This window comes from Vigna radiata, chromosome 1 (genome assembly GCF_000741045.1).
Source record: "Vigna radiata var. radiata cultivar VC1973A chromosome 1, Vradiata_ver6, whole genome shotgun sequence".
Taxonomy (NCBI): Eukaryota; Viridiplantae; Streptophyta; class Magnoliopsida; order Fabales; family Fabaceae; genus Vigna; species Vigna radiata.
The window spans coordinates 512,869-532,915 of record NC_028351.1 but is presented as its reverse complement, the minus strand read 5'-3'; the positions used below and the strand labels follow the sequence as shown (position 1 = coordinate 532,915).

The 20,047-nt window shown below is 29.3% G+C and overlaps 3 protein-coding genes across 3 annotated transcripts; all 3 read right to left on the bottom strand.

The window, feature by feature from the left end:
* Nucleotides 1-4,616: 4,616 nt before the first annotated feature.
* On the bottom strand, nucleotides 4,617-6,122 carry LOC106752623 (alkane hydroxylase MAH1-like). Its single transcript, XM_014634372.1, has one exon. It carries the CDS (start codon nucleotides 6,120-6,122, stop codon nucleotides 4,617-4,619), a length of 1,506 nt encoding a protein of 501 aa, XP_014489858.1.
* Nucleotides 6,123-10,879: 4,757 nt separating this feature from the next.
* On the bottom strand, nucleotides 10,880-12,382 carry LOC106752534 (alkane hydroxylase MAH1-like). Its single transcript, XM_014634266.1, has one exon. It carries the CDS (start codon nucleotides 12,380-12,382, stop codon nucleotides 10,880-10,882), a length of 1,503 nt encoding a protein of 500 aa, XP_014489752.1.
* A 2,841-nt stretch (nucleotides 12,383-15,223) lies between these two features.
* LOC106766061 (alkane hydroxylase MAH1-like) lies at nucleotides 15,224-16,961 on the bottom strand. The gene has a single exon (XM_014650822.2). The coding sequence runs from the start codon at nucleotides 16,874-16,876 to the stop codon at nucleotides 15,350-15,352; it is 1,527 nt and encodes a 508-aa protein (XP_014506308.1). The 5' UTR covers nucleotides 16,877-16,961; the 3' UTR covers nucleotides 15,224-15,349.
* Between the last annotated feature and the right edge of the window lie 3,086 nt (nucleotides 16,962-20,047).

Here is a 20,047-nt window from a genome sequence, read left to right as displayed (position 1 = left end):
GGATTGAGTGAAGATGAATGTCCGAAGGGAACTGTTCCTATACTTAGAACAACAAAAGATGATCTTATTCGAGAAAAATCAATGTTAAATAATCATATATTTCTTGAAGATCTTCCTGGTGTTCATGTAAGATCTTTTGTAAAAATAGTTTAAAGTGTTGGTATTTCATTTTTTATAAATTATATTCTATCTAATTTTTTCAATCTAACTATTTATTTGTATAAATTGAATTTTTTAGGTTGCAGAAGTTTCTCCTAAACCAAAAGTTGGTCCTTATTATGGAGTTGAAGGAGTAAATAGTGTTTATAATCCACGAGTTAATACAAAGTTTCAAATTTCTATGTCTCATTTATGGGTACAAAATGGACCGACGGAATCAACTAACAAAATCTCATTAGGATGGCATGTAAGTTGTAATTTTCACATTTAACCTTTTTTTGTGTGTAATAATAAATATTCTAATTAATCTCATACACTATTATCAGGTGATTCCAGAACTATATAATGATTATGCAACTCATCTTTATTCCTCGTGGACGGTAAGAACATGTCATTACATTTTGGTTATAATTACTTTATATATAGAAATAAAAGACTATATATACTCCATCATAAGTCTTTGGTACGTGAGAAGGATTTGTTTTCTTTTAGATATAATGTATAAGGATATATATATATAGTTAAGCCATTATGAGATCCTAAATAAGTTTTAATTAATTAATTTATCATATTAATATAATTATTCAAAATCTAATGTGGTTTTAAAAATTTACAGTCAGATAATTTCAAGAAGACAGGATGCTATAATATTCGATGTGCAGGTTTTGTTCAAACTAGCAGAGATCATTATCTTGGTGTACGCATTACCAATGTGTCTCGATACGGAGGACCAACTATGGCATCTCACCTCTCTATTACTCAGGTCATAATAATTTTCTATATAATTTTCAGTACAGTAAAAGATATAGCTAGGTTTTACTCGTATGAGATTAATATATATTTTAATTTTTGAAATATACTTTTTAAGTGAATATAATGCTAACGCAAATTAATATTATATATTACATTATAAGAAATATTGAAATTAATATTGTATATCCCATACTGAATTACAAAACTTATTGACAAATACACTTATTGATAATTATTCATAGACAATATTTGTCAGTAATTATCAAAAGATATATTTATCGGTAACTTTTATCGATAGTGGTGATATTTGTTAATAAATTTTATTGATAGTATTTTTATCGACAAATTTTCACTCGTCAGTTATTCATCATAAAATAAGTATTATTAACGAACTTTTACTATATTCGACTTTTTTTAGTGAGAAGACACAATTAATACTAGACATTATATTTATATATATATATATATATATATATATATATATATATATATATATATATATATATATATATATTTCATAAAAGTTTGTGTATGTTTTCAGGATCCAATAACAAAAAAATTGGTGGTTAAGTGTAGAAAATAAGTTTATTGGATATTTTCCAATAAAATTGTTCTCGAACATGAATTCAGCTGATCAAGTGGGATGGGGTGGAAGAACAAGCACTCGTGCTAATATTCTCAGTCCTCAAATGGGATCAGGAATTTTGCCTAATGATGACAATTTTACTCATTCTTGTTACTTTAAAGAAGTGTTGATTAAAGATTCATCAAGAGAAACTTATGAAATTCAACCAGATGAAACTGAATCCTTGGTTGATAAACCCGATTGTTATAATGTTAGATATCCGGAAGGGTACTCTGTTTACGTTCTCTTGTTTGGAGGACCTGGTGGTAATTGTGCCAATTAATTTGTTTTTAATTAAACTTTTTTATTAAAATAAATAAAAGTTATCATGAATGTATTATTTGATAATATTTTCATTAGCGATAGTAGATTTAATAGTGTTGTTATTTTCATCTTTAATTTATTTATAACATAAGTTCGAAAACTTTTGTTAATAGTCAAACAATTATACAAATGTTATAGTTTAAATGCAGTTATTTCAATTCAATCTTAATTTTTTTCATATATATATTTTCAGATGCGCATTAATAATTTCAACAATTTGTAACCATAACAAATTTTACATAAATTTTAAATTTTATTTATTTTGCATAAATTTTAATTTCATTGATTAAATCGCTTACTTTTAAATTGTTGATTTAAAATTTTGCGTATATTTAAATAAAGTATACTATTTGTTATAATTATGGAGCAATGTAATAACTCTTTTCATGATAATTATTGGGTATTACATTATATATCAATACATTTGGTTAATGCTGAGTTATGGCATACATTTCCCTTGCATATGCTAACTGTTTATGCATCCTATGAGCCAATTTTTTGAGAAAAAAATCAATAGGTTGCTGGTGTTGACTCAAAATAGCTCTAATTTCCATACCGGAGGCATCTATTTCTAGGGTGCTGGTGTTACTTCTAGCTTGTTTTTGTATATAGCAACACCTTTTTCAATGATTTTATGGCCCTAAATAATTTACATATTAGAATGCTTAGATAGAGAAAAATAGAATGTATTAAATTCATCTTAAATACGTTAACACAAATAAATTTAATGACGATTATAATTTTTATAAAATTTAAATGTTAAATTATTTTTTTCTCTCGATTCTCATCATCTTTCAACTTGTATTTATATTTTCTTCCATTCATCAACACATTGGTCAAGTCTCTTGTCTCGACCTTTGATCCAAGTCAGTCTGTTTCAATCTTTGACTAAGGTCAAGTCATCTTGACTTTCGATCCGAACTAGCTCGTCTGAATCTTAGGCTCGAGTTATCCTGTCCCAAACTATCAACCTGGACTAACCGTCTTGACTTTCAGCCAGGGAGACCTACCTTTGTTAATAGCTTGGGCCGACTCCTCTCGACCTTCGACCTTGGTTGGCTCATCTCAACCTTCAACTAGGGTTAGTTCGTCTTGACCTTCGGCTTGACCTAACCCGTCCTGACTTTCATCCTGCCCAACCCTCGATTGTCTCGTCCTTCAATTTAGAACAACCTTTCTCAGTTATCTTGTCCATTTTCCCAAAGTGGCTTGTCTCGACCTTCGACAATGGTAGGCAAGTATTGATTTTAGGCATGGGTCAGCCTATCTTGACTTTCAATTCATGTCAACCTTCAGTCTGCGTTTGTCAGTCTCAAATTTTAGCCTAAGACAACTAGTCTCAAATTTTGACTTGAAATGACTTGTTTCAACATCTTATTGGGTCATCTTATCTCGATCTTTAGTCCAAGACGGCTTTACTTGACATTTAATTGAGGATGAATGTGTTGTTTTTAAAAGTTAATTAAGGTTTTGTAGTGAGGTCAAGGCTACTTTGACCTTTACTATAACCCACTTTGAGAGGGTAGTTGAGCCTCGAGTTTTTTTTTTTTTTTGTCTCCTTATTTGAGGTTTCTTTCAAAAGATTTTTTTCAACGGGGAGTGAGGACTAATATATGAAATATGAGTCAAATTCACACCTTTACTTTTACGATATTATGTTTCAATACTTTTTAATTTTTTTCTTTTTCTTTATAAATGTAAAACTTTACTCTTTATATCTAGTGTAAAATAATGCAAAATAGTATGATAAAAAAAATTTATATATATGATAAAAAAATTTAAATAATATTTAGTTTTCTAATTAAACTTATTGGTGTGATATTATTATTATTATTATTATTATTATAACTATGTATCATGTATTATTATTATTATTGTTATAATGAAATATAGAAGTGAGATATAAAACTTATTTTTAAAAATTTAGTTAAATGTAAAACTATTATTATTATTATTCTCATTTATTATGTTAAATACATTATTCCAAAAGAAAGCATTCCACACTACCTTATGGTTGAACAAAATAGAAATATTTATTTATTTATATTATTCAACATTTACACTATAAAAAAATTTATAACCAACAATGAATGAAAAAATTAATTATTCATTATAGTGATGAATTTAAATATCACTTTACAAACTAAAGATTGTTAGTACCTAAATTAATTTCTATTGTTATTGATCAATTTAACCAATTCACATTTTAATTATAATTTTTTTATATTTTTTGTTATCTAAAATAATTAGTAACTATATTTTTTTTCTAAAATGAATATTTTTTTATAATATTAAACTATCTTACACACAACCATAATTGGTAGAGAATAAAACTACATGCATGATAGTTTTATCAGTAAAGTGTTCCTTGAGCACCATGTTTCATCAAATACCAATTACTCCTTTATATTTATATTTAGGAAAATAACATTTTAACACTATTTTTTGACACCATTTTGACAGTGTACACGTGTCAAAATGTGATTGGACGATTTCAAATTAAAAAAGTTAAGGCAAGGGTATATTTGGAAGAAAAAAACCAAAATTTGTTTTTTTAATTTGAAATTGTCTAACCACATTTTGACACGTGTGCAGTGTCAAGATAATGTCAAAAAATTGGTTTCAAAATATCATTTTTCTTTCTTTTATTCATTATCATTTCCATTTTCTCAGAAAGTAGACAACATAAGATTCATTATATCATATGGAAGTCATTGTACATCGATCTGACATAGAAATTCCCACGTCCATCAAATTAAGTTTCTCTTTTCGTTATCTTAACCTTTAAACCATTCTTCATGAGAAGAACAACAGAAAGATTTGGCGTAACAACAGAACCTTCCACCACTTGGACATGATAATTGCGCAAAATAGCAGCTGCAACAATCTTCATTTGAAGAAAGGACAACTCTTTACCTAAGCATGTCCTAGGTCCTGCATTAAAAGCAACGAATTTGTAAGATGGTACATAAACAATACCTCCTTTCTGTGAAATCCATCTCTCTGGCTTCAACTCCATGCAATCTTCTCCCCATATTTCCTCAAATCTTCCCATTGCATACAGTGAAAATAATATCATTGTTCTGGGATTAACACCATGACCACTAGGAAGCACGTCAGCTTCAAGGGCTTGTTTGCGTTCGAAAGGTATAGAAGGAAAGAGTCTCAATGTTTCACATATAGCACCATGCAGATAAACTAGTTTTTTCACTTCCTCTATAGTTAAAATCGATGCTGTATTTTCATTTCTTCCAATCTTTTCATTCATCTCTTCAAGAATCTTCGCTTCCACCAAAGGGTTTGTAGCAACAAGCCAAAAGAACCATGTGAGAGCTGAAGTTAAGGTATCTCTCCCAGCTACAAAAAGATTGAACACAGCATCCCTTAGAAAGCCAGCATCGTGTTGTTCCTTCCCCTCTCTCATCACAGTTGTCAGCAAATCAGCACAGGCTTCTCCTGTTTTATTTTCGTTGTACTTGCTTAGTTTTTCAAACTTAGACGCTATGAGTGCATGTATGAACTCATCAAACGATTTGCATGCTTCTGTCATCGTCTTCTCTCGACCAATTTGAAGCCATCTTTGCAGCTTCCAAAGACGCTTTGGCATTACATGTCTGTAGAAAATGGACTCCTCTATTTCATTAAAAGCCTTCTCGATTGCAACTTCTGGAAAATCAAGGGAGAGGCAATTAGGGTCGTATCCAAGAACTGTGGAACATATGTTGTCGAAGGTGAAGCGATTGAAGACATCTTGAAGATCCACCACCCTCCCTTGTTGTTGCACATGATCCAACACGACAAGTAGACTATTCTGCACCTTCTTCCGAATGGTTTTCTCCAGAAACACCTCGAAGCTTCTGTTTTTAAAGAGGGACTGGAAGAGATCCCTGTTGTACTTCCATGTTTCTGCATCAGCAGTGAATATCCCATCTCCGAAAGCCTGAAAGATCTCACGAAACTCAGGTCCCTTGACGTAGTTGCTGAAATTCTTGCTCAAAATATGGTGCACGTTGATGGGGTCACTGGTGATCAAATAGTTCATGTTTGTAAACCATGGCCCAGTGAACTCACCAGTTCCCCCATGTGATTTGAGCACCTCAACAGAAAAATCATGGATGCGCCACAGATTGCAGAGTAACGCCGGTAGCATTCCGATGATGGGGTAGTCGGTGAAGAGAGGGTATCTGCAACATAGTCTCCGATGGAAGAAATAGATTATGCAGAAGACTGCTGCAATTGCTGCTGCTGCATAGCAAAACATCGCTATAGACATCAATCAACAAAACAAAAGCTATTTGGTTGTGTTGTGATGTTTGTAGCTTTGTTTCCACATCTTATATAGAATCATTTAGATATTTGTTTTAGTTGAACTATGTAGTCATTATTAAATGATGAAGGTTGTTAGAAGTTAGTGAAAAGGACGAAGGATTTGATTTGCTATACAATCGCATATTTTAAGGAAAAAAATATTTTCATACATTAATTTTTTTAGAAAATGTTTTTTTCACAACTTTTTTATGATAATTTTTTTATAATGATTTATGCGATAGTTTGTAATTAATCCATTTTAAATATACACACCAGTAAAATAGTTTATTGTAAAAAAATTGTTAAAAAAATTATTTTTTTACAACATATTAATTAAACATATACGTTGTTTTTTATTAATTTATTATTTATTTGTTATTGTGATGATTTATTTTAAATTTAATGAAAAAAGTTATAAATATATTATGTCAAAATATGGTTAAATATTTTGATGTAACATTGCCCTACTTTGTTGACAAATACGACTGAAAAAGATAATGTTATAAAGAAAATGGGCGATGATGCATTGGAAAATGACGTTTTGAAAACTCTATCATCTGTATACAATGTGCTTTTTTAAGGGTAATGAATAGCTCATTAATTTAAATATTAATCTAATAATATCGTTTATTTTTCTTTATTTCTCTTGATTGCATATGATATACTATATCTTTCGTTTAGATGTTATATATTCTCATAAATATACACCAACTTTGTTTCTTTTTATGATTTATTTAAAATAGTGTGAATTAAATCAATATTAATATGATATATTTTTAATACTTATTTAAATTTATATTGTTTAAATTTAAGCTCACAAATATGTAAACTTTCATAATAAAGAAATATGAATAATATATTACTTTTTGTCTTAATATTTAAGTTTAAGATAATATCTTTGCTTATAGGTTTTTATTTTTTATATAAATCTTTACATGTTCATATTTTTTATTCAAATACATTTTCTTCATCAACAAACATATCTTTTATTTATATTCATCTACACTTTTTTCATCTCTTTTATCCATTATAACGTTTTTAGTTTTATATTGAATTTGGTTGAAGTACTTTTTATTTAAAATAAGTATTATTAGTATTTATTTCTCTACTTTTGCGTTAGTTTTTACCAACTCTAATATATATTTTTCTTATAGTGTTATCTCATTCAAAATTATCAGTGTATATTTAAAATTGTTGATTTTGCACCAATTAGAATTTAATCTCATTTTTTATTTGAGTTGACTGGACTATAGTTCTTCTCTATTATAATCCCACTTATTTTCAATTTCAAATATTTTGAATATATGCATATCCCTCGTTTTCTTTTGTCTTCGTATAATGAAATTTAGATTATTTTATTTTATTTTTTGGCAAACACCTTTTTTAAACTCTTTGTCTAAGCTCTTGTAAATTTATTATTATTTTTTCTTTTTTATTTGGACAATGATATTTTAACAATTTTTTTTAACAACTTTTTGACAACAGGATACGTGTTACAATTCTATTGGCCTGTTTGAATTTATTCTAAAAAAATATTTGAAACAGACCAATCACAAACTGTCACGTATGCGTTATAAAAAAAATTGTCAAAAAAAAGTTGTTAAAGACAATTTTTTCCTTTTTATTTAGATGATGATGGACACTTTTAAATATCTATTAGGTATTAATTATTGTCTTTTTTAGCTGTCTTACTATATGAACATTTATTGTAACATCAATTGGTTAAGTAGGTATACACGAAACCTTAACATATCATATCTATTCACATTTAAGTTTTTACAAATATCAATAAAATACATGGCAAGTTATTAAAAAAAGAAGAATATTTTTTTACCAATTTTTGTTTTATAATTTTTTTACAATATCTTAAGTTGTAGGTTGTGATTAGTCCAATAATTTATAAACAGACTGATAAATTAGGAACATGTAGTCTATTATAAAATATTGTTATAAAAAATGGTTAAGATATCGGAATTCTTAAAAAAAAATACTAAAATTGAACCGTATATATGGAAGAAAAATGACTCGCATTTAATGCTTTAAGATATTGAGTTGGATGCAATATTAAATTCATTTGTAAATAGATTTAATATTCTTATTCTATGTTTCCATTTCATTGTATTCCAGAATCAGCTCGTAAAATAGAGAGATAACGGTCTAGGGCCTATGATTAGAAAAATATAGTAAACAATCCAAAGAATATAGTAAATTTATATTTATTTCTCTAAATAAGGATTTCTGATCTTATGTCCAAATTAAAATATGAGACATAATTAAGAGAATATTACATTCATAAATGCATGTTAAATGAATTGTAACAAATTAAGGCATAATTAACATGTAATATGAATATTTATAGTTTTCAAATGATCGTATATTTAAATATGTTCATTACATAATATGAAAGTATTTCTGTAGAGAAGAAGACTTTATAGCATCTTCTGTTTCTAAACAAATCAATATCATTAAAAATTTATTTGGTCATCGGTAACTAATTAAAACTTAAAATTATTTAGTGATAAACAAAATTTTTTATCGCTAATTCGGTCACGAAAAATTCAAATTTTTCAACCACTAATTACCAAAATATACATATTTAGCAAAAAAAAATGTTTTTGCCACTAAATTAATATTTAACTTGTTCGCTAATGTAATAACTAAAAACACTATATTTAACAACAAAAACCTTTTGTCGCTAACTATCATGTTATACATATTTAGTGACTATCGAATTTTCGATCACTAATACAAGATTTCTATTAGTTGAAAATTCAATCACTAAAACTTTATTTTCATTTGATATAAAAAACCGTCAATTAATTAGTGACTAAAATTTAATTTTCAATCGCTATTTCTATCTGGTAATAGGTTTGCGGCAAATATCATTCAATATTCAATATTATTTCAATCACAAATGACCAACTTTTCTCGGTTACTAATTTCATTTGTTAAAAGACTTATTTCTTATAGCAATTGTTTTTGTTGTTTAGCATCAGTCTTCTTTACTTAACTTGCTCTCGTGGTCACAATCGTTCACACTTCTTAATTTTCTTTCTAGAATCAATTGATGTTTCAAGAATTTGACTTACAAAATAACATTGAAATTAGATATGTTTCATAAAAAGGTCTATAGAATTAAATCATGAAAAAAGTGTGTTTATTTCCATGTCAAACATGTATTTATAGAGCTTATGACAATTTATCCTATTAATTGACCATTAATAGTTGTTAATATATTTGTTAACCGTCGATCAATGACTGTTATCCCATTAATTAACTTTTAATTATCTTCAATGGCTGACTATATGGATCCGCTCACAACCTATCAGTTGGTGGCTTGTCCAAACCTATTACCATTAGTACTTTAATAATCAAATATTACAAACTCCAAAAGTTGTTGTTTTTAGTCAAAAATCTAAATAAGAACAATATAAACAAAGTTTAAAATTGTACTTCAAGCCATAAACAACATCATACCACAAGAAAATATTTGACTTGAAAGTTTAAATTTGAAGTTTGAAATCAAAAATCCCTAGTGATGGAGAGAAGTTCGGTTCAAAACAAAGTCATATAGTTATTTTGTCTATTGTTTCTACTCGATAAGAAAGAAGCTCGAAAAGCGTGATAGGAGCAAACCTTAGTAATTTAAATAAAAGAGAATTTCGATAATTTAAATAGAAAAGAAATTTGGCTAAATTTGACAGGAGAGAAATTGACTAAAACTTGCAAGCTCAATAAAGTTGGCAGGAGAGAAGCTCGGCCAGCTCGACAAGAGAAGCTTGACATATTTAACCATTTTATGTTCTTATATGATCACCTTAATAACCTTCACGATAGATATAAATTACATCTCACTTGTTGTTTTTACCATTTTCATTGGATTACATTTTATTAAACATGTACAAAAATTCATCAGTGTTATCCACTTATTTGTTCATAATTCCCCATTTCTCTTTCATATCAGTTTTGACAATTTTTTTTAGAAACATATTATCATATTCAACTACTTTATGTTTTTGCATGATTAATATGATAATCTTTGTGATAAATATGAATTAAATCCCATTAGTTTGGTTGTTGTTAAAAGTTTTAGCGAATGAAATTTTGTTAAACTACTAAACAAAATGTTGTGTTACTCCTCACTTATGTAGCAAACTTGTTCTCATTTAAATATTATGCAAAAACAGGATCCAACGAAAGTATTTAATGTTAATTATGAATTATGATAGATTAGGCCATGAAAAAGAATCATAGATAAATTTAGAAAAGTTGAGTTAATGATGGTGAAAAAAAAAAAAGAAGGACTTCGTCGTTACTCGCACAGGACATCTAAATTTTTTTTTCTATGCTTTGTTCAATCGAAGACACAGCAAAAGAACAAAAAAACAGGATTTAAAAGAGCAAGCACACAAAAAAGGAACAGCAACAGAAGCAACATTAATCGTTCTTTAACATGTGAAGTCATGTCATTCAAAAAAAGCAATTTTTGTTTTGTTTTTCAAACTCGCAAATTCCAAGTCAGTAACTTAAAAAGAAAAAAATTCTAACTCAAAAATAAAACATCACGTCAGTCTCAAAATTAAGCTTTAATATATCATTGTTAATAAAACAACAAGCTACTTTTATCATTAAAGTAACTCTTAACCAACACATTTCCTCGTAATAAGATTTATTATACAATCTGTCACAGAAATTCCCACGTAACTCAAATTAAGTTTCTCTTTTTCTTATCTTAACCTTTAAACCATCCTTCATCAGAAGAACGATTGAAAGGTTTGGCTTAACAATACAACCTTCCACCACTTCGACATGATACTTGTGCAAAATTGCAGTTGCCACCATCTTCATTTGAACAAAGGACGAGTTTTTCCCCAAGCAAGTTCTTGGTCCTGCATTGAAAGCAATGAATTTGTAAGATGGTACATAAACATTACCTCCTTTTTCTGATATCCATCTTTCTGGCTTGAACTCCATGCAATCTTTTCCCCATATTTCCTCATATCTCCCCATTGAATACAAACAAAAAAGTATAACTGTGTTGGGATTAACACCATGACCACTAGGAAGCACGTCAGCTTTAAGTGCTTCCTTGCGTTGGAAGGGTATGGGAGGAAACAGCCTCAATGATTCACATATAGCACCGTGTAGATAAACCAGCTTTTTCACCTCCTCTGCACTTAAAACTGTCTTCTCATTGCTTCCAAGCTTTTCATTCATCTCTTCAACAATCTTGTCTTCCACTAAAGGGTTTGTAGCAACAAGCCAAAAGAACCATGTGAGAGCTGAAGTTAAGGTATCTCTCCCAGCCACAAAAAGATTGAACACAGCATCCCTTAGAAATATATCTTCATGTGCTTCTCCTTTTCCCTTTCCTTCTCTCATCAAAGTTGTTAACAAATCAACATGAAAAGTTTCTCCCGTTTCGTTTTCCTCGTACCTGCTTAGATCTTCTTTCTTAGACGCTATGCATGAATATATGAACTCATCAATTGTTATGCATGCTTCTGTCATCTTCTTCTCTTTACCAATCTGAAGCCATTTCTGCAGCTTCCAAAGACTCTTTGGCAATATATTTCTGTAGAAAACGGACTCCTCTATTTCATGAAAAGCCTTCTCGATTGCAACTTGTGGAAAATCAAGGGAAAGGCAATTAGGGTCGTATCCAAGAACTATAGAACATATGTTATCGAAAGTGAAGCGACTGAAGACATCTTGAAGATCCACCACGCTCCCTTGTTGTTGCACATGATCCAACACGACAAGTAGACTATTCTGCACCTTCTTCCGAATGGTTTTCTCCAGAAACTCCTCGAAGCTTCTGTGTTTAAAGAGGGAATGGAAGAGATCCCTGTTGTATTTCCATGCTTCTTCATCAGCAGCAAATATCCCATGTCCGAAAGCCTCTAAAATCTCACGACATTCTGGTCCTTTGACATAGTTGTTGAAATTCTTGGTCAAGACATGATGCACGTTGAGAGGGTCGGTAGTGACCAAATAGTTGATATTGGTAAACCAAGGTGCAGTGAGCTGAGTAGTGGCCCCACGTGATTTGAGCACCTGAACTGTAAAATCATGGATGCGCCACAGATTGCAGAGTACCTCCGGTAGCCTTCCGATGATGGGGTAGTCAGTGAGGAGAGGGAATCTCCGATGGAAGAAATAGATGATGCAGAAGAATGCTGCAACTGTTGCTGCTGTTTCATAGCAAAGCATGGCCGTTATACATTAATCAGCAAAACAAAAGCTATTTGGTTGTGTTGTGATAATCTTTCTGACTTTGTTGTCATCTTATATAGAAAAAAAGGAAAATGGTATTTTAACATCATTTTTTTTACAAAATTTTGACACTACACACGTGTCAAAATATGATTGGACGATTTTAAATTAAAAAAAAACTTTGATTTTTCTTTTTCAAATATGTCTTTGGTTCACCTTTTTTTAATTTGAAATCGTCCAACCATATTTTAACACGTGTGCAGTGTCAAAATAGTATCAAAAAATGGTGTTAAAATATTATTTTCAAAAAAAATTATCCTTTCACGTTGATAAATTTTTTAATAATGATATTTTAAGAATTTTTTTCATAATTGAACAGTGTCATCATTTTATTACTTTATTTAAATTTATATTAATAAAATATTTAAAACAAATGAATAAAAATACGTTGTAAAAAAATTATTAAAAAAGAGTGGTTAAAGAATTTTTTTTCTAAACTTTTATATTTATTTAAAAATTTTTTTTTTTTAAATATAAAAATTTATTTTTTATAACCATCTTATTTTGTATGTAAAATAGGTATAAAAGTGTGTGATCCTAATATTAATCCATTAATTAATTATTGTTGAAGTTTTCAGACAGAAATAGCACATATTGGTTTGGAAAAGTTATCTTATTAATATTTAATTTACACCAATTATTTTGATTTGAAATTTAATTTTCATTTGAGTTTGTTTAGAGTAGCTTTTCCTACGTGAAATAGTATATAATATATTTTTACATTTATTTAACAGACTATTAGAGTAAAATAAAAGTGTAAATTTTTATATTTTTTTTTAAAAGTAAAAAATAACTAAAAATAATATTAAATGAATATAAAAAATTTAAATGTGAATAGATTTTTTTTCTATGCCAATGTTTACACTCATTTTCAATTTCAAATATTTCGGATATATTATCACTCATTTTCTTTATCTTCATATGATAAATTTAGATTTTTTTTATTTTTTTTTTTGCAAATACCTTCTTGACACTTTTCTTTCTAAGCTATTGTAAATTTCTTATTATTTGTATCTCTTTTTATTTTTATTTAGGTGTTGATGGCATTTTTGAGATCCATGAGATATTATTCTGAAAATTTATTGTAACCTCAATCGGTTAAGTAGCTAGTACACGAAACGTTAACATATCACATCACATATACGTTTTTACAAATATCAGTGAAATAAATACCAAGTTATTAGAAAAGAAATACGAAATACGTAACTTCAACCGTACATATATATATAAATATGGAAGAAAAATTGACTCACATTTAATGCTTTGAGATATTAGGTTGGATGCAATACTATCTTTTGTAAATAGATTTAATATTTTTCTTCTATGTTTCCATTTCATCGTATTCCAGGACAAGCTCTTAAAATAGATAGAAAATGATGTAGGACCTATGATTAGAAAAAAAATCGTAAAAATTATAAATACAGTAAATTTATATTTATTTTTATAAATACCCATTTGAGATCTTATCCAAATTAAAATATGACTACAATTAAGAAAATATTACATTCATAGAATGCATGTTAAATGAATTCCAGCTAATTAAGACCTAACTAACATGCCATAGATTTGAAATGCTTGTATATTAATTAAATAACCATACAAGAAACAAATGAAACTTAAATCATAATAAAGAATGACATTGTATGATGCAATGCCTATTTTTGGTGTATAGTAGAAAGAAATATACAAGGCGTAGATATAAAAAAAAATGTGACAAAAATGAAAAAGAGAAGCAGAAATAGAAAAATGAAAGAACTATAATAAAAATATATATTAAATCATTATATCGGAATATACATACAACCTTATGATGTCTAGGTATTGTGACTCTTCCCAATTTTTAAGTTTCAAGAACAAGATTTTTCTTAAATAAAGAAAAACACCATATATTATAATTCTAACCAAAACATAAAATATGGCATTTTATATTTAGAGTCATAATCAACTAAATGTCAATTTTCACATAAATTACTAGAATCTGTTCCCTGTTATCAACAATTTTTTTTAATGGCTAATATGTTTCTAATGGCTAATATATTTGACATATTAATTTGTTAATATTATATGATTTTTTTCATAGAATAAATTATGAATATCTTTTAATGCTTCATATTTTTCTATAACCATGTAATGTAATTATGAATGTCGAAAATATAAGTCTTAAACGTTGAAGATATCATATTGAATAAATATTTGGTCTATTTCAAATATACACATGGAAGTATTTTTTGTCTTTAAGTTGGTTTGACGAGAATAAGTTAAATTTAAATTCACTTATAATTAGAGATATATCTTAATCTGAAAAATCTCAATAATATTCTCCATAAAATGGTAAGGTATACACACAAATTATGGTGAAGTTATTGAAAAGAAAAACTTCTTTTAACAATACTTTTTTAATAATTTTTTGACAATTCATACATGACAGTTTGTGATTAGTCCGTTTTAAATATTTTTTAAACATAAATTTAAATAGACCAATAAAATAATAACATGTATGTCCAGTTGTTAAAAAAGTTGTCAAAAAATGTTGTTAAAATATCATTATCCTGAAAATGATTATTTCCCTTTGTTATTATCAGAAACGAAAGGAAAATAAAATTTTAACATCATTTTTTGACACCATTTTGATACTGCACACGTGTCAAAATATGGTTGGACGATTTCAAATTAAAAAACAAATTTTGGTTTTTCTCTTCCAAATATATCCCTGCCTCAACTTTTTTAATTTGAAATCGTCCAATCACATCTTGACACGTGTGCAGTGTCACAATAATGTCAAAAAATAGTGTTAAAATATCATTGTCCGAAACGAAATGCTGTAAATGATACAGACAGAACACATTACACAACCGACAAGACATACTTTTTTACCAAGTTTGATGTCCGAATTTTGAAGTCAAACTAAGACTTTCTTTTCGTTATATTTACCTTCAAACCATCCTTCATAAGAAGAACAATGGAGAGTGTAGGAGTTGCAACATAACCCTCCACCAGTTGAACATGGTAACTGCGCAAAATAGCTGCTGCCACCATCTTCAATTGGATAAAGGACAAGTCTTTCCCCAAGCAATTTCGAGGTCCTGCATTGAAAGCAATGAATTTGTAAGATGGTACATGAACAATACCTCCTTTCTCTGAGATCCATCTCTCTGGCTTCATCTCCATGCAATCTTCTCCCCATATTTCTTCAACTCTTCCCATTGCATACAAAAATAGTAATATCTTTGTTCTCGGATTAACACCATGCCCACTAGGAAGCACGTCAGCTTCAATTGCTTTCTTGCGTTCGAATGGTATAGGAGGAAACAGCCTCAACGTTTCACACATAGCACCATGCAGATAAACCAGCTTTTTCACCTCCTCTGCACTTAATACTGTCTTTTCATTGCTTCCAAACTTTTCATTCATCTCTTCAACAATCTTCGCTTCCACCAAAGGGTTTGTAGCAACAAGCCAGAAGAACCACGTGAGAGCTGAAGTTATGGTATCTCTCCCAGCCACAAAAAGATTGAACACAGCATCTCTTAGAAATATATCTTCATGTGCTTCTCCTTTTCCCTTTCCTTCTCTCATCAAAGTTGTTAACAAGTCAACATGAAAAGTTTCTCCCGTTTCATTTTCCTCATACCTGCTTAGATCTTCTCTCTTGGACGCTATGCATGAATATATGAACTCATCAAGTATTATGCATGATTCTGTCATCTTCTTCTCTTGACCAATTTGGAGCCATTTCTGGAGCTTCCAGACACTTCCCGGCACTACGTGTCTGTAGAATATGGACTCTTCTGCTTGGTTAAAAGCCTTCTCGATTGCAACTTCTGGAAAATCAATGGAAAGGCATTCGGGGTCACGACCAAGAACTGTAGAACATATGTTATCGAAAGTGAAGCGATTGAAGACATCTTGAAGATCCACCACCCTCCCTTGGTCTTGCACGTGATTCAATAAAGGAAGTAGGCTATTCTGCACCTTCTTCTGAATAGTTTTCTCCAGAAACACTTCGAAGCTTTTATGCTTGAGCAAAGAATGGAAGAGATCTCTGCTGTATTTCCAAGCTTCTGCATCAGCAGTGAAAATGCCATCTCCGAAAGCTTGAAAAATCTCCCGAAACTCGGGTCCCTTGACGTAGTTACGGAAATTTTTGCTCAACATATGGTGCACGTTGAGGGGATCACAGGTGAGCATGTAGTTCATACCGGTAAACCATGGTCCAACGAACTCACCAGTGCCGCCATGTTGTTTCAAAACCTGAGTTGAATAATCATGGGCATGCCACAAATTGCAAAGAACATGTGGTAGCATGCCGACAAAAGGGTATTCGGTGAAGATGGGGTTCGAGCAACATCGTCTGAGATAGAAGAAGCGTAACATGCAGAGGAGTGCTGCAATTGTAGCTGCTCCTGCATAGCCAACCAATAAGAAAGCCATGCTGTAAATATAAACAAATCATTTTGATTATGTCTTGTTATATAGAAGATTCAGTCCTTTATTATGTAACCATTATTATTTTTTATATTATCATGTTTGTCCCACTTCTAAATGATGTGAAATATTTAATATATACAGATACGAATTCTGTGATTTGTACATCAAGTTCATCAATGTTGGCAGAATCTGATTTGGTGGTTCTTGACTCTACACGTAGACCCTTTTGGTGTGGTGTATAGGAACACTCTAGATTTGAAATTCTGAAACTCGTAAGCTTGGTTGATATGATTTTCATTGTTTTTTAATAAGATGAAGAAAGAAACAATAATTTTGAGATGAGACAGCAATCTCCCTTATCTCTTCGTACATAATTTCGTCTTATATGTTTATTACCATTGTTTTGGCCCATCCACCAAAGCTGTTGGAAAAAGTATGATGTTGACGACATACATATATGGAAAATATATTTTAACGTTAATTTTTTTATATTATTTTGACACTGCACACGTGTCAAAATGTGGTTGGATGATTTTAAATTAAAAAAAAAAACCTTTGGTTTTTCTCTTTCAAATATACCCTTACTTTAATTTTTTAATTTGAAATCATCCAACCATATTTTGACACGTATGCAATGTCAAAATAGTATCAAAAATTGATGTTAAAATATCATTTTCCCTTAATAAATTATTGTATTATTATGTAATAAGTTATTGTATATGTAATAAGATATTATTTCTTAATTTTGTATTTAATTAGCATGTTCTACTGGTAAGAGAAAAAGAGGTCCTATCAAATGTCTCAACTCATGGCTTGAAATATGAAGCATTTGTGGGTTAAATTTAATGTTCTTGTGCAACATGTTGACACTTATCATCGAATTATATTGAGCAATTATTTTGGAACGTTAGTTAAGAATGTCCCTATAAGAGTAAAAATAATATGTTTATAAGTTATATGATGCAATAAAAAAAGAGAAATAAAAAGAAGAAGAAAAGTGTATAATAGATATAAATAAAATGATGGTTTATGTGTATCGCTACACATTTCAAAGAAAAATAATTCATAGATATCAAAAGGGTACATCAAGACTTAATATACATCTCGAGTGAGAGTGAAAATGATATATTTATAAATTATGTGTTGTGATTTATTTTAATTAATAATTTTGGACTAAAATAATATGAAATTTAATTTTTAATATTCTTGTAAAGTTATACAAGTTTATTTTGCATTTGTTATAATACGAATGAGTTTTTTCTACCTCGTCTCATTTACTTTATATATGAATATGAAATAATTACGTTTTCTTACATTGTGTTTGTTTCTAGGAATTTCCTATTCACAAGAGAGAGAGTAATGTTTGGAGAGGTGAAAAAACCGATTATGTTTGGAGGGAACCGATTCCGATCTTACAATTGTTATGGAACTCATTCCTAATGTTAGTTAGGAAACCGATTCTCTTGCTTCTTTGTGTATGTGTACCCGATTCTCATTTGTTGTTTCCAATTTCATTTCCAAGTTCGTTTAAAATAATATTGTTTAAATCCTAATAAACTTACTAATGACAAAATTAATTAATCGATGGTATTATTAACTTTTTTTAATTAAATATTTGGTTAAACCAGTTCATTAGTCTTTATTTTTGCGTTTTTTTTTCCACATTAGTTCCTGTTATATTTTTTGTGCCAATTAAGTCCCTAATTGTGAAAAATTGAAAGAAATTTACCCATGCCGTTAAATGCAGTTAACGGGGTTAAGTTTTAGGTTACCTAATCGGAAAAGCCCCAAATCGGACCACGAACCAAATTCGCGCAACTATCAACATCTCACCATCTGCATCTTCTTCACGAGCCAGCTACCTGCATTCGAACCAGAAAAACCTCAAATCAAATCGAAATCGCACCAACACCGCGAAACTGTCGCAAATCACCATGTTCCTCACGCTTAAACCTGCAAAATCATAATCTAATTCGTAAACAAAGAAAAGCAAAACCTCCATCATGAGCCTTCGTCGCACCACAACCATGGCTTCTTCGTTTCCTACTTCCCTCTTTCCAACCTTGAATTGCTTTCCAATCCCGATGTTGAAGAACAGCGAACCCTAACTATCAAAGCTTTTAAAATTTGATCGAAGCTTTTAAAATCTGAAACAAAATCCCCAATTTTTTAATTTTTTTGATTAACTTCACTAATAAAAGCCACGTACATAATAAAAGACACTTCAAAGCTTTTGTGCACGCCACGTAACAAGTAAAAGCTAAGCTGGAAGTTAACCCCGTTAACTTGATTTAATGGCAGAGGTTAATTTCTTTCAATTTTGCAATCTTAGGAACTAAATTGGTAAAAAATTTAAGACGGGGACGAAATTGGGAAAAAAAACTCGAAATAGGAATCTTTGAATAGGTTTAGCCTAAATATTTAAAAATAAATTATTTTCAACCAATCATATATTATTTTAAATTAATTACACTTATTAAAATGTTAATTTTAAGAAGTACATCATATTTTCTGTTAACTTAAATTAAATTTAACTAAATTTAATTTATTTTCACTTTATTATAATTTAAGTGGAAAAGGGTAATATTATATTTAAATATACTTTTTAACGGCTGCATTGATCTAATCATTCATAATTTTTACTAACTTTTTTTTTTAAATTCATTTAGGTATCCCTAAATCTAAAAACCGCCACAATTCTCTCTCTATTCCTTTAAATTCATCTACTCATTCTCACTCAAATTTTTTTCCAATCCAAACACACCTCCTCAGAATGTATACATTCACAGAGTAAGGGAATGAATTTGAGTATATTTGAGCTAAAGTTTTGTATTGTTTCTTTGAGTGAATTTGAAGTAAAAGTGAGTGAATTTGAGGATGAAGTTTGTTAAAGTTTGTGAGTAATTTGACTAATATGATGAATAAATAAATAATTTAATAAATAGAAAATGAAGTGTTAAAAGTAATATGAAATTATTTTTGAATAAGTTAAAAATATTTATTTAAAAAAATGTTAGTCAATAATTTGAAAAAAAAAATATTATTAATTATTATTGTTTTTAAAATTATGTTCACATGTTGTATTTGTTTTCATATTAATTCAAAAAGTAAATTTTGTGGATATGAATTGGTTCACTATTCAATACAACTCACAAATTCACAAGTTCACTACTC